Source organism: Stegostoma tigrinum, chromosome 11 (assembly GCF_030684315.1).
Source record: "Stegostoma tigrinum isolate sSteTig4 chromosome 11, sSteTig4.hap1, whole genome shotgun sequence".
In the NCBI taxonomy this organism is placed as follows: domain Eukaryota; kingdom Metazoa; phylum Chordata; class Chondrichthyes; order Orectolobiformes; family Stegostomatidae; genus Stegostoma; species Stegostoma tigrinum.
Window position 1 is genome coordinate 36,157,775 of NC_081364.1, and position 16,143 is coordinate 36,173,917.

At 41.5% G+C, this 16,143-nt stretch overlaps 1 protein-coding gene across 14 annotated transcripts in view; it reads left to right on the forward strand.

The window, feature by feature from the left end:
• The window catches only part of chl1b (cell adhesion molecule L1-like b), an 818,676-nt gene that overhangs the window by 391,022 nt on the left and 411,511 nt on the right, over positions 1 to 16,143 (forward strand). For 13 of the 14 annotated variants that reach the window (XM_059649905.1, XM_059649903.1, XM_059649914.1 and 10 more), the window contains one exon: positions 11,708 to 11,761. The exons of the other annotated variant lie outside the window; for it this stretch is intronic. In XM_059649905.1, the coding sequence (XP_059505888.1) occupies positions 11,708 to 11,761 (54 nt within the window). The remainder of the gene's footprint in view (positions 1 to 11,707; positions 11,762 to 16,143) is intronic. 14 annotated transcript variants of the gene reach the window in all.

The following is a 16,143-nucleotide window of genomic DNA, read 5'->3' on the forward strand; positions in this document are numbered from 1 at the left end:
AGCAAATCATTCCTGAGTGAAATGCTCTGATGTAGCTTGTTCTATTGTTACCTGCAGTTGTGGCACATCATTTCTCTGACTAAAGATTGCAACAGCTTTTTTTACAGTAATTTTGAGCTCCACAGGATTTTTACCTATCTTTAATGAGTCACGACACGGACAAGGTCAGTAATCACATGACACCAGGTTAAAGTCAAACAGGTTTATTAGAAAACACAAGCTTTTAGACCCTCAGTCCTAAGAGCTCCTGAAGAAGGACTGAAGCTGTGAACACTTGTGTTTTAAAATACCCCTGTTGGACTGTAAGCTGGTGTTGTGTGATTTCTGACCTTGCCCACCTGAGTCTACCATTGGCACCTCCACAACGTGACATGGAGACAGACAGCAAAACCAAATCAACTTTTCTACCTATTTTCATAAAACAGTAAAATCAAACCTCTGAAGACCCTCAATATCTAATCCAATGATTCCTAATTAAAATTTTGAACAAACTAATCCCAGACTTTAAGAAAAATTCATTCCAGACACTGGTTTTGTATCTCCAAACACAAACTTAGCGATTTATTAAATATGCAATGATTTTAGCAGAGAAATGTTTAAATTACCAATTTAATTAATGCCTCTGCTTTAAACGTGAAACATTTTTCCTCAGTTCCCATCACACAAAAGACAAGCCCACAAAGAAACATAGCTAAGAGATACAAAGAAGAAAATAACAAAACGGATAAGACTACTTAAATGATTTTCACAATGCATTGTTTCACAGGCATAGATGTGGACTCGATTGCTGTCCTGGAAGTTTTGATCAGAGTAACCTTTTCAGATCACTTTAGTATGGGTCATAATACTTCTAATTAACTTTCTACTGTTTTGGTTTCCAAAAGCTTGCATGGGAGATTAGGTAGAAAACTTTCAAATCTCCAAGATAACAAAGTGTGGAGCTGGGTGAACGGGGCAGGGGAGATTTTGAAGCTTGTGAAGTCCAAATTGATACCATTAGGCTGCAGGGTTCCCAGGCGGAATATGAGTTGTTGTTCCTGCAACCTTCGGGTGGCATCGTTGTGGCACTGCAGGAGGCCCATGATGGACATTTCATCTAAAGAATGGGAGGGGGAGTGGAAATGGTTCGCAACTGGGAGGTGCAGTTGTTTATTGTGAACCGAGCGGAGGTGTTCTGCAAAGCGGTCCCCAAGCCTCTGCTTGGTTTCCCCAATGTAGAGGAAGCCACAACGGGTACTGTGGATACAGTATACTACATTGGTAGATGCGCAGGTGAATATCTGCTTTTCTTGGCCTGCTGTGTTCATCCAGCTTCACATTTTGTTATCTTGGATTCTCCAGCATCTGCAGTTCACATTATTTCAAATCTCCATGTTGTGTCAGCAGCAGTTAAAGCCTCCTCCAGAAAACGTAGTTCAAAAAACAATTTTGTCTCTGGTCCTGCCCTGATAGAATAATTATTTTTTTCCCCAAGCCCTCAATTTTGATTCAATGTCTGCTATCTTCTTTAATATAGGGTCTCTCCCAGACTTTGCAGAACCAATTGCCAGGAGCTTGCTGGGACAGCACAGTGGCTCAATGGTCAGCACTGCAGCCTCACAGTGCCAGGAACTAGGGTTCAATTCCACTATCGGGCAACTGTATGTGTGGAGTTCGCACATTCTCCCCAAGTCTGTGTGGGTTTCCTGCAGGTGCTCCTTTTACAGTCCAAAGGTTAGGTGAATTGACCATGCTAAATTGCCAACAGTGTTCAGAGTTATATAGATTAGTTGGGTTATAGGGATGGGTCTGGGTGGAATGCCCTGAGGTTCACTGTGGACTTGTTGGGCTGAAAAGCCTGTTTTCACACTGTAGGGAGTCTATGATTGATTCTGTAATTGAACTGATGTTGTTAATATTCAACTTATGCTATCTGTTTAACCCATCTCCTGGGTTTGCTGTGTCTGTTGCAGCTCTTTTAATTGAGCCTCAGTCTGCAATTAATCTCCAGGCCTGGCCTCAAAAATGAAGAAAAGCTTGTTTGGTCTGATCTTTTCCTTTTACCTGCAAGCTGTTCCCAAAGTCCACTAGTCATCTTCAGCTCACAAGTCCCAGTTCATAGCTCCAAACCAAAACTGATTTAAAAAGAAACACGGAAAATCAGTGTGAGTTCTAACAAATGAAACTAAACTTAAACAGGCTTTCTTAGTTCTTAATCAGCTTATCATGCTGATCTTTTTTGCTAGCTCACAACTGCTCAATAGGCCCAGAAATTCTGGTGGCTGGGTAGATTAGATATGTGTATCATGACCACGTGGAAACCTTCACACAGCTTACTTTGAGGGATAGTTAAAGGACTAAAAATTTATCCTAACTCCTGGGTAGCTGTTAAACTAAACCTACATTATCACCCACCACTTCCCTAGACCTCACAACGCCAATACCCAACACACCAGCCCATTGCCTGACCCCAACAGATTTGACACCCAACCCCATTGGACCTAATGCCCCAAGATTTAGCAATCTCACTGAATTGTTCCCTCATCCTACCCTTAGAGCACACCTGCTTACTTGACACCCTATCGCCTTCACCCACATGCCACCCTGTTCTCCATGCACAAGCTCTACACAATCCCCCTCACTGACCTGACATCCTTTTCTTCAATCAGCTCCACCCCAACCCCATCCACTTGACATTCTACCCCCACAATTTTCCTACACTGTGAAAGTGTCTGTAGGACTTTTAAACTGCTGAAACAAGGAAGAGTTGTTTCCACTCTGATCTGATGCAATGTGGTCTTTATGTTTCATAACAGGGTCCCTCTGTTGGTGAAACTTGAGGGCAGGATTGATCAAAATGTAACTTTGGTTTTGTCCTGTCAGTGATGGAAATAGAGTTTCTGACATTTATGTCCATCTGTCTAGCTCATGGTGTGATCTATCTGTTTTCTTCATATAAGCTTGTAAGGTTCCACATACTTACCCTCCTGCAAAGAATTTTTACAAGAAATATTATCCCAATGTTAAAAATATTGAGCAGATGTTGAGAGTCATTATCCATGTCTACCTCTTGACAGTTGAACTTTAGTTACAACAGTTGCACATTATCAAGTGATATCATAGATCATCTGATCATCTCTGTCATCAATGTTTTTGTGGGCAGAATTTATTAATATTACATTGGCTACTTTTACACAGCCCATTCCAGAAGCTCAGTGGGGCATGAGGAAAAATGTTTCTTCTCAACTCTTGTTTGTTTGAAGCTTTCAATTTTCTGTCTGTTAGTGTTTTACAGTGTAGTCTGTTCATCATATCTTTCCTCTAACATGTAAGTAAATGCTGTGAAAATTGAACATCAATACTGAGAAAAGTGATTTTTCGAATATTTTGCTTGCATGATTGTAATGCAATTTAAAGCAACTGAGTAGTTATCTTCTTCTCATCAGCTTCCTGTGTTCTTCAGTTACCTTTTCAACCCGACATGTTAACTTTTGCCCTCAAACTAATTTTTATCTGGAGAGCAAGTCACTTGGGGATGAATTACTTCTTTTTACACCCATCAGGTGCATCTAGGATCTTGCCAAAATAATATATGTCTGTCATAGAAGATGTAGTCTTTCCCATTTATGTCGTAAACGTTGAAAAACTTCTCCTGGCAATCAAATTGACGAACCTTGATTAAAAACATGATGGAGAATTATACTAATCAGTAAAGGAACGATCTTGTTCTAGCAGTAAACAAGTCAGTCAGTAATATTCACAGTCTCAGTGAGCTTTAGTTAAATTACTTAAGTCCCTGCTGGAGCTCCAGCAAATTCCTTCAGTGTCTATTCTGATTGCAGCTGCGCTACCCTCGAGTAACTGTGGCATACCCTGTCTCCAAAACCTTTTCTTTGTTGCATGAAGTACATGCGCTATAGCTCCAGCATTGCAATCAGAAATGCAATAAAAATCAGCTTAAAATTCAGGAGTGAAAATGGAGACCTTTGGACATACAATGCATCAAATACATTTTGAGCATTCCTACTTACTTTCGAAAAAGAAATGGCTGAGGAGCGTTTGGTAACCAGTATGACCATCAGCTGAATGTCGTGGCTTGTTTTTTGACTTCTACATGCTTTCACTCAAACTCATTCTGTCAAATTGCTTAGTTTACAGTCCTAAATTGCTGTTTGAAATTTGGTTGTCATTGACGGTTGTTTTACCAATTAGCGCATCTGCAAAATTCTTTACATATCTTAGACACTCATCGCCAAATACATAATTCTAACAATGAGATTTGGACAGTCAATGTGAGGCAAGCACCCCCACTTTTCTCTTTTTATTTTGTACAAATACTACAGTGTGTTATTAAGATCTCAAATGTGCAAACATCATCTTTAATTCTTACGTAATATCCTGTTACTAAGAGAGTTATGGACAAGACTTACTGTGAAAATAATGGTCACAACACTTGCTGCTATTCATGCACAAACCAGGTAGCAACTTCCTAATGACAGCACATGTGCACTTAAAATCTAAAAATCCAGAAATTGCCCAAGACGCACTGTTTATTGTAAGTTGCACATCAGCAGCATCTTTCATTCTAGCTTCCCATTTCATTATGTTCAATAGCATCAAATTCATTGTGGCTATGGACTAAACTAAACAGTGCACAACATTAGATTTGTCCATCCAGCCTAAAAAAAAATGTGGTGAGTTTCGATTACTTCCAGACAGTCTTCCTAACACTTAAAGTGAACTTTGACCCAGAGAAGAATTTTGTCATGTTACCTTCTAATTGTTTTCTGAAATTTTAAGGGAAATGTTTCTATAATCTTGTTTTGTGTTCCCTGAATTCAATATGCCCCTGTCCTAAGGCATTCTGTATCTGATTTGACACTTATTAAATTATTTCTAGAATAAATACCCGTATTTATTAATGTGTTTGGTTAAGGAAGTGCACAATTGTGTGCTTGTTCTCCCAGATTCAAAGTGCCGAGTGCAGGCATTTACTGTTCTGCAACTTGCAACTTGCCAAGCAAGATCTGACCAAAAGTCTCTGGATAAGTGAAAGTTGAATGAATAGTTGTTTTTTGTAGCCAAATTGCCCGAAGTCCAATTCAGCACAAAACAAATTACTATAGATGCTGGAAATCTGAAATACAAATCGAAAATGCAGCAAGTACTCAGTAAGTCAGAAAGGAGAAATGGAGAGAAAAAATGCTTGCTTTTTCCACTGATCTGAGTGTTTCAAACGTTTTTTATTTATTTGTACAAATATTTAATTATCCAGTGAAATCTGAGTCAGTTTTTCTTCAAACAAAGACTGTACAATGCTTTTGAAAATTTAAGGCTCATTTGGACTCTCACATTGTGAGTTTTCTCTTTTTATCTCAAACTTACATTCAAAATTCCAAGTACATCCTGAGGTCTGAGCACCGAGGACATAGATAACTGCTCCCTATTCTTCTGAACCTTTTGTTGCACTTACGCTAGGGGCACTACAAAAATGGGACGGTACTTATCTGGTTTTAGAATCTCCATGGCTGTGCTGTCTTTCTTCCAGCAGTGAAAATATTTCAGGAAACTAACCAGAGATCTTTGGACATCTGTTTTCACACAGAGAGGCAGGATCATCAGTGCCATCTCTTGATCCCGAACCTGACATAGATTGAGATTACTGACAACCATGGATCATTTTGAACATGTACCTCTGGAATTGCTAACTTATAATAATAAGGGAGCTGGTGATAGAGGGATCATGTCATTCGGCATGGAATTGAGAACCCCAGGCTAAGTGGACATGAGTTTGAACCATTGTTGGAAAAACTCACCTTGTTCACTAATGTCCTTAAGGGAGGGAAATGCGTTGTCCTTACACAGTCTATCTGTATGTGACTGCAGAGCCCTAGCAATGTATTTAACTGTTAAATACCGTTGTATTTAAATGCTGAAAAATCTAAAGAGAGGAGTGGGACTGGACAGACCACCCAGCACTGGAAGCAATAAGAACACAGCACTCTTGACCCTGCAAATTCCACCTTGCCGACACGTGAGGGCTTGTGCCAAAATTGGAGGGGCTATCCTACAGACTTCGCAAGTAACAGCCCGACACAGTCATTTTCATGGAATCACATGTGACAGAAAATTTCCCAGGTACCACCGTCACTACCTCTAGGTTTGTCTTAGGCCGCTGGCAGTTTTGAAGCCATATTTGCTGGATTGGGCAACCAACGAAAGGGAAAAATTGACTTGACTTTGACCTCACCAATCTACCTGTTAGAGATTTCCACATGAATGGCAGTATTAGAATAAATGACAACTGTGCAATCCTTGCGAGAAGATTCTGACTTTGTGGCGAGGATATCATTCATCATGTAGTGTGGCACTGCCACAGTGCTAAATGGAACAGAGTGTTGGAGGACATGTCAGGAGCAGTGCCAGGCATACCTAAAAATGAGATGTCAACTTGGTGAAGTGAGAGCACAGGACTACTTGCGAGCCGAGCAGCTTAAACAGCAAGTGGCAGACGGAGCTAAGCGACTCTGCAGACCTAAGCTTTGACTATATAAAGTTATGATGGTAAAATTCATCATGCCTCTGTAAAGGACACAGGTGAAGTAGTTGAATCATCTTTGGGCAGAAGTACCAACTGGCTGGTTCATCTCTGCATCCACCTTTGGGGTCCGACATCACTGTTGTTAGTCTTCAACCAATTGAATTCATTTCATGCTTTATCAAGAAATGGCTGAGGTTACTTGATACTGCAAAGGCTATAATCCTGTCAACATTTTAACAATAGCCCTGAAGATTGATGGACCAGAACTATCCATGACCCCAGCCAAGTTGCTCCAGTATAGCTACAACACTGACACATCCTCTCAGTGATGTGGTAAAGTGCTGAATGTTAGCAATCTACCCTCAATCAACAGTGCCATCAAGCAGCATTTGCAAATGAATAAGCTGCTTATTGATTCTCAGTTTGAAATCTGCCAGGGGCACTCAGAACCTTGACCGCATTACGGCGTTGGCCCAACCATGGACTGAAAGCAGTGGACTCTTGAGGTCAGGTGAAACAGAAAACTCTGTTTGTTGGAAGCATTTCTAGCACAAAGGAAGGTGGTGTTGTTGGAAATCATTCATCTTCAACCCCATACCATTTCTGCAGGGGTTGCTCAGACTAATTTTCTTGACTTAACTACCCTCAGCTGTGTCATCAATAAGTTTTCCTCCATCGTAAAGTCAGAAGTAAGATGTTTGCTGATGATTGTCCATCATTCAATGCGTTTGCAAATCCTCAGATACTGATTTAGTTTGCATCAAGACCTGTGCAGCTTCCAGTCTTGAGCTGATAAGTGGCAAATTACAGTCATGCCAGACAATGAATAAAAGTGAACCTAACTATCTCCCTTTGAAATTCAAAGATAATCCCATCGTTGAATACACAACTATCAATATTCTGTGGGTTACCATTGACAAGAACCTGAACAGCTACATAAAATTGTTGCTACACGAGCGGGTCAGATGCAAAGAATTCTGAGGTGAGTGGTTCACCCACTTTCTTCCCAATGCCTTCCATCATCTACAAGGCACAAATCAGGAGTGTGATGGAATTTTCCCCACTTGGCTGGATGAGTGCAGCTTCAACAACACTCAAGATGCTTGACACTATCCAGGACAAAGCAGTCTACTTCACTTACGCCTTATCGGCCACCGTCAGCATTGAATCAATTTTCCACTGGACCACAGTTCGCGAATGAGTGCTTCAACCAATTTGTAGCCAGCTCTGGATTTTAACACTTCACAAGCTCACAGAAATATCAACATTCAAATAGGGAAGTCAAGCATGAAGTCAGGTTAGCAAGTTCCTTTTGAAAAAAAAGCTTTATCAAGCATTGCTAAATTATTAGCTCACCCTACTTCATTGTGATCTATCACCACCAGAGTTGTTGATACACACACAACTAAGGATTCAGCGGTTGTTTCAAAAAGGTTGACTTTACCTATTTGGCAGTAGGACCATCAGGATGTATATGAAAAGGAGCAGTCCTATCAGGTGTAGTAGACCACATGGTGTCAATGTGTGAGATGGTTGACACATTTTGGCCAACAGTTATAGGTGGGATATGGGACCTCAGAAATAATGCTTGCGAAGCTGTAGTCCAGTAACTATTTGATATAGCTGTTCAACTGGAGCAGCTGGTACGAAAGAAGTGCAGGAATCTCATCCTGTTCTCTATCCTTTGTACACCATTGCTTGATCACGGTGGACACAATGAGAAACAAAATGAGTTGCCCATTTCACTGTCAGGATCAAGATAAAAGTTAGCAGCTTTGAAGCCAGGTCACTGCCTGACTCCCAAGACTGAAGAGAATGCATTCTGGAAGAATAGCAAAACCTCCAGTCTGTCCTTAGGCCTGAATTTGTGAAGCTCAAGACTTGGGAGTGAGGGAGTTACCAACTTAGAGTACAGCTAAATGTATTTTTAATTCTTGCATGGGATCTTTTTGGGCTGACAAGTGGCAATTGACATTTACACCACACAAATGCCAGGCTATGACCATCATCAATAAGAGACAATCTAACCACCACCCCTTGACATTCAATGGTGTTACCATCACCGAATCCTCTGCAATCAACATCCTGAGGGTTACCATTGACCAGAAATTCAACTGGACTCCCCACATTAACAGAGTGGCTACAAGAGCAGGCCAGAAGCTGGGAATACTGCAGCAAGTAACTCCCCTGAATCCCCAAAGCCTGTTCACCATCTACAGGGCACAAGTCAGAAGAGTGATGGAATACTCTCCACTTTCCTGGATGAGTGCAGCCCCGGCAACACTCAAGAAGCTTGACACCCTCCAGGACAAAGCAGCCCGCTTGACTGGCACTATATCCACAAGCATCCACTTCTTCCATCACCGAAACTCAGTAGCAGTAGTGTACTATATACAAGATGCACTGCAGAAATTCACCAAGGAACCTTAGACAGTACCTTCCAAACTACAAGCATTTCCATCTAGATGGACAAGGGCAGCAGATATATGGCAACACCGCCACGTCCAAGTTCCCTTCCAAGTCCCTCACCATCCTGACTTGGAAATATATCACCATCCCTTCACTGTTGCGGGGTCAAAGTCCTGGAATTGGCTCCCCTGAAGGCATTGTGGGTCAGCCCACAGCAGGAGGACTGCAGTGGTTTAAGAAAGCAGCTCACCACTTCCTTCTCAAGGGCAACTAGGGATGGGTGAGAAATGCTGGGCAGCCAGCAACACCCACATGGCCCAAATGATTAGAAACAAAAAGTGTGGGTATTACTCAAAAGAGAGCATTTCTAGCCCATCCTCAAATGTCCTTAAATTGAATGGTTTGTTAGGTCATTTCAGAGGGCAGTGACAATGGGTCAGCCATTTCGCTGTGGGTATGGAGGTACTTGCAAGCGAGATCAGCACATAAAAACAGCACATTTCCTTCAGTTAAGGACATTGGTGAACCAGATGTGTTTTTGATGAAATGCAATGATAGTTTCGTGGTCATTGTTGCTGAGAGTAGCTTTCAATTCCAGATTCAATGAATAGCATTTCACTTTCCCCCAGCTGCTGTAGTGGGATTTGAACCCGATCCTAAATTGTCATCCGTGTCTTCCTGGATTCCCAGTCCAGTGACATTCTCACTGTGCCGTTATCTACCCGCAACATAGAGTCGTAGAATCCTTACAGTGTGGAAACAGCCATTTGGCCCAACAAGTCCACAGCAGCCCTCTGAAGAGCATCTCACCAAGACCCATTCCCCTATTCCTGCATTTTGTCATGTCTAACCCACCTAACGTAAATGTCCCTGGACACACTACAGGCAATTTAGCAGGCTAATCCACTTGGCCTGCACATCTTTGGACTGTGGGAAGAAACCAGAGCACCCGGAGGAAACCCAGGCAGACACAGGGAGAATGTGCAAACTCCACACAGACAGTTGTCTGAGGGTGGAATTGAACCTACATCCATGGCGTTGTGAGGCAACAGTGCTAACCACTGAGCCACCGTGCCTCCCATATACAGGATATACTAATGTGCATAATAAGAAATGAAAGGCTTTGAGGAGATGTTGCACAAGGCCCCTAAATGCCATCCACTATGTTGCGAACATATGAGCTTGGTAGGCAAAGAGCATGCAATATTCAAAACGTCCCAAGAAGATCCTCCTCATTGTCTTTGCAATGATGTCTGTCTCACCACTAATTTTGACCTAATTGCCACCATTAGTAAACTACATCTTGTTTACAAATAAGAGCTTCTTAATAGATGACCATGTGATTTGCCGCTACCACACTCGGCCAAGCAGGTCCTGAACATCCCTACACTGAAAGAGGATGGTGGTAACAAATCTATCTTGGTAGTACAGCAAATTCACACAACATAATGGGCAATAGTATGGATTGCTCCTACAATAAGAGTCCATTGTCTTTGTGAAGCAAACAGAGTTTCTGCCAATTCGTATTTGCTCCATGTTCCTTTGCATTGTTGAAAAACCTTCTCTTATCACAAAAGCTTAGAATTGATCACACCTGCTGACTGTGCAATCTCTGCCCATTTGGAGAGGTTTTGGAAGGCCTTTATGTTAGTTTGATACTCTGTAAGAAGCTTTCTTTTTCTGTTGATTTTCTGACTGTGTTCTTCATTGGCTGTTCAGCCATGGGCTGTTATTTCTTTAGTTTGAGTTCCCTCCTCCTTTGGTTTTCATGTGCATTGTGCAATCCACTTCACATCCAGTCTATCCTTATGCCCCCAAATGATTCTGTCTGATTTCCTGAAAGTAAGGGGAATAACAATGTGGACATATTTCTGCCAGTTGTCCATTCTATTTTGGGTTTGGATATTGACTCACATTCTGCATTTGCTTCCGCTTCTCTGATTCAAAATTCCTTGGAAAGAAAAATCTGAGGTACTGTTCTAACACTGTTGTGTTAAAACAATGTTGACTTGATTTCAGCCTACCTGTAAGTAAGTATGTATCAGCAAAATTCTGATTCTTTTGTGATTTTCTCATTGGTAAAAAGAAATGATCTTCAACAGGTTTAAATTCTCAAATACTACCGTTATATTATAATTCAGTCTTACCGATATCATTTATGTAACGACTATGTTGCATGATGTGACATTGTCCAAAAGGCCATCAAAAGGAAGTCAGTTGAAGTTATTTATCTGAGCTGGAGTGGTGTAGACTGCTACAAGTAACCACTGCGACATGTGACTTCTGCCTCAGCGTTGTGGTGGAGTCAAAATCAAGTTCTCTTCCTGCTCTCAATCACTGTTCAGTTATCTGATAGAAACATTCATGTTTCTGTGTCATAACATACCTGACGAGGTTGATTAAAATAACTGACTGTGCTAACTGAGGGTTTTCGTAATGCAATGGTATTGTCTCTACCTTTGGGCCAAGTCCCACTTGCTCCAGAGGTGTGTCATAACATGTCTGAGGAGGTTGATTTAAAATATCTATGCTTTTGTAAGACATTCAGAGAGACAAATGTGCTATGATGGTAATTGACATACATATGATGAAGTTTAACTTTACAGTAAACTCATGAACAGCTTTATGTGGCTTTAATCATGCATGCTGTGTGCACAATTCATTTTTTTTTCTGTTTATGAAATCATTAATTTCGATGATCTATTTCTGCATGAAAAGTTGTTTTTTTCTGTTATCCCATGTTTTTATTTTTTGTTTACATTGTTTTGTTTGTTCCAGTCGTACTGACCAATCAAACAGAGTCATCTGTCAGTTACAATAATTTGTCTGCTGGTGAGTTTTTTTCCCATGTTGACTGAGGTCTGCATAAGCCTGAATTCGAGTAACTGCATACTAACAGTTGTTTATGCTTCAAGCTTCTTTGTAGCATTCGAGACATACCACAGACATAATTTCTGTGCATTTCCAGCTTTTTTCTGTCTCATCTTCCAGTTCAAAATAATGATTAATAATGGCCCTTTTTTCCATCCTTGGCATTTTTGATGTCATCAATGTACAAATTGGATCTAGTTATTTATTTGTTAACAAACTTACTGTTTAGAACACACTTAGCATGCTTGCTGCCTCTGCTGCTTTGAAACAAAACCTGGAAGCCTCAATAACCTTCTCAAGACACTGCAGACTATTCTACCATTGCGTCTCCACTTCCTGGATTGTCAATCCTTCAACCTCTTTGACAGATAGACACTTTTCAATGCACTCATCTTATCCTGAAAGAATAATAGAGCAAAACTGTGTGGTTTAATTAGCTTTTTTGAAAAAATAATTGAAGATTCGTGATTTGTCATTAAAGTTACTCAACTGCTAATTTAAACTAACCCAGATCAATAATTTCTTTTCATGATGTGTTTCCAGTTCTTCATTACATGATTTTTTTTTTCTTATTGGGATATTAGTTGAGAATAATATTAATTGTAATTGAAAATGACTAAAATAGTAGCTTGCCCGTCTAAGCACATGATCATTAGACCTCTTCAAATAGGGGTGTTTATAATACTCCTTGCCATTGATAGGTGGGACGTTCACCGAGATATAAGGCATCACTTTTGAAATACCATGGCATTGAAGTGATGCATTTGTGCATGATATATCTGAGAAAATCTTTAGGCTTAAAAGGAAATAAAGCTTCTTAACTGTTAGAAGTACGCAAATTAAATACTATCATAAAAACTCAAGACAAATACCATCTGCCTGTGTTTCTCCTAACCATGTTAAGTTATGCATCTGATTCTTGGAGCTTAGGTATAGTATTCTACATACCTAAGGGAATGCTTTAAACTGAATTAGAAGCACCCCAAAGTGTGCATGCAGGATGCTTTCTTATTTTTATGTATAGCCCCTCTCCCAGAAATCAGCATTTATCAAGGTCTTCTCCAAGGGGCAGGAAGATGATGAGCCTTGTTGCATATATGTAGTCGTTATTCCACTCTCTTTGAATTGCACATCAAGTAACCAGCTTGCTTGTAATGTAAATGAATGGTTTTATGTGACAGTGCCAATAGGATTCCTAGACATTGTGGAGTATGGTGTAATATTACAATTTGATTTTGATGTCAACATATAAAAAGTAGAAATATCAGTTCATCTTAATTGACTGTCTCTGTAATTTTAATAACCTAATATTTCTGTTTCTTCAAACTACATTACTCTGAATCTTCAGAATTGATTTTGTAATACATAAAACATCATTAAATCAGCATAGTCTCACAATTATTCAGTTAAACAATTATGCCAACATATATGCAAGCATAATGACGCTCAGCAGACCTGCTGTTCACATTCACCACTCTCGAAATTACAACATAAATATTCAAATGAAAGGCAAAGTCAATTTGCAGGAATGCTCGAGCTTCCAGTCAATTGATGTTCTCATTAATGACTGTCTGGGGCAAAAATTAGAAATAACACACTTATTTAAAAAAAATTCCACTCAGCAGCTACAAATTACAATGGTGTGTCAAATAAATCTCCCAATCTTGTGCTATTTTGAAATGATGACACTGCCTGTGAATGTTGAATGTTAATTGTGATGCACAGACTGGGTATTTTGCTTGCTGTGGCACACGACTTCCCATGTGAATCATTCGCGCTGAGGCCATTTTGTTTTAGCTCATGCATGTTCGATTCATTTCAATCAATCATCCACTATCACCCACAAAAAATGCATGGGAACACAACTTAAGCGTTACTGAAAAGTGTAAAATCAAGAATGAAAAATTTCAAATGATCGCCACAATTTACAATACAAATTGAAAAGGTGCTGATTCATGGCAAGTTAGATCTGATTGGCAAAGGCATTGCTATAGAGGATGCAGCAAAGACTCCCAGACCTTCTGAATATTCCAAAAAGATGTTATGTCTTTTTCAGAGATAGTAGGAACTGCAGATGCTGGAGAATCTGTGATAACACTGTGTAGAACTGGATGAATGCAGCAGGCCAAGCAGCATCAGAGGAGCAGGAAAGCTGATGTTTCAGGTTGAGACCGTTGTTCAGAAATGGGGAGGGGAAGGGGATTCTGAAATAAATAGGGAGAGAGGGGGAGGCTGTTAGAAGATGGATAAAGAAGAAGGTAAGTGGAGAGGAGACAGGTCAAAGAGGTGGGCGTGGAGCAGTAAAGCTGAGTGCTGGTGGAGAGTTAGGGAGGAGATAGGTCAGTCCAGGGAGGACGGACAGGTCAAGGGGACGGAATGAGGCTGGTAGGTAGGTGTTGTGGGTGGGGCTTGAGGTGGGACAAGGGGATAGGTGGTATGAAGGACAGGTTAGGGAGGCAGGGACAAGCTGGGCTGATTTTGGGATGCAGTTGAGGGAGGGGAGATTTTGAGCCTTGTGAAGCCCACATTGATACCATTGGGTGTGCAAAGTTCTCAAGTGAAATATGAGGTACTGTTCCTGCAATCTTCGGGTGGCATCATTGTGGCACTGCAGGAGACCAAGAATGGATATGCTGTCTAAGGAGTGGGAGGGAGACTTGAAATGGTTCGCGACTGGGAGGTGCAGTTGTTTAGTGCGATCTGAGTGTAGGTGTTCCACAAAATGGTCCCCAAGCCTCTGCTTGGTTTCTCTGATATAGTGGAGACCACATCAGGAATAGTGGAGACCGTATACCACATTAGCAGATGTGCAGGTGAAAATCTGTTTGATGTGGAAGGTGTCCTTGGGGCCTGGGAGTGGTCCCTCCGGAAAGCAAATAAGGGTGGGGAGGGAAAAATGTCTTTGGTAGTGGGGTCAGGTTGCAGATGGCGGAAGTGTCGGAGGATGATGCGTTGGATTCAGAGGTTGGTGGGGTGTACGTGAGGACGAGGTGGAATTCTCTTTGGCGGTTATTGCAGGGAGGGGGTGTGAGGGATGAGTTGCAGGAAATACAAGAGACACGGACGACCACTGTGGGGGGCAGTTGCAGTCCTTGAGAACCGAGGACATCTGGGATGTATGGGAGTGGAATGCCTCATCCTGGGAGCAGATGCAGTGGAGGCAAAGGAATTGGGAATAGGGGATAGCATTTTTGCAGGAAGGTGGGTGGGAGTAGGTGTCTCCTAATTAGCTGTGGGAGTTGAAATGGATATTGGTTTCCAGGTAGATGCCAGAGATGGAGACAAAGAGGTCCAGGAGGGAGATAGAGGTGTCAGAGGTGGTCCAGGAGAGGTGGGGGATAGGGCCAGTGTAGCTTCATATTTCTATTTCAATGGGTTCCTCACTGTGAATGTATAGTGCTTGTATCAATCCGTTTTATGAGCTCAAATGATTATCATTTATTTCGCTCTGAAGCATGTTGATATTTTTTGAAACAAAGTACTTGTCAAGACAAACACTAACGCAGAGTTTGAATTATAGTAACAGTAACAAAAGCAGTGTGTGTTCCAACACTGAAAGGTAATGTGCACAACATCTGCACTTCTGTAAGAACACCCTGCTGCAAACTCAGAAGTGTAAGGACAGTATTTTCAGTATTATAAAGGTGACATTGGCCATTCTTTTCTTTTGCATTGGGTTCCTTCCATTACTAAAGTTAGAGATGTTTGTAAAATCTCCAAAATTGGTTGTCCACATTTTTTACAAAGGTGGTCACCTGAGGCTCCCTATTTGTTGAGATTTAACTGCTTTGCTCCCAGAAAGAGGCACATAGTGATAATGGGACCTGCAGATGCTGGAGAATCCAAGATAGTAAGATGTGAGGCTGGATGAACACAGCAGGCCCAGCAGCATCTCAGGAGCACAAAAGCTGACGTTTCAGGCCCAGACCCTTCATCAGAGAGGGGGATGGGGTGAGGGTTCTGGAATAAATAGGGAGAGAGGGGGAGGCGGAACGAAGATGGAGAGAAAAGAAGATGGGTGGAGAGCAGAGTATAGGTGGGGAGGTAGGGAGGGGATAGGTCAGTCCAGGGAAGATGGACAGGTCAAGGAGGTGGGATGAGGTTAGTAGGTAGGAGATGGAGGTGCGGCTTGGGGTGGGAGGAAGGGATGGGTGAGAGGAAGAACAGGTTAGGGAGGCAGAGATAGGTTGGAATGGTTTTGGGATGCAGTGGGTGGAGGGGAAGAGCTGGGCTGGTTGTGTGGTGCAGTGTGGGGAGGGGACGAACTGGGCTGGATTTGGGATACGGTGGGGGAAGGGGAGATTTTGAAGCTTGTGAAGTCCACATTGATACCATTGGGCAGC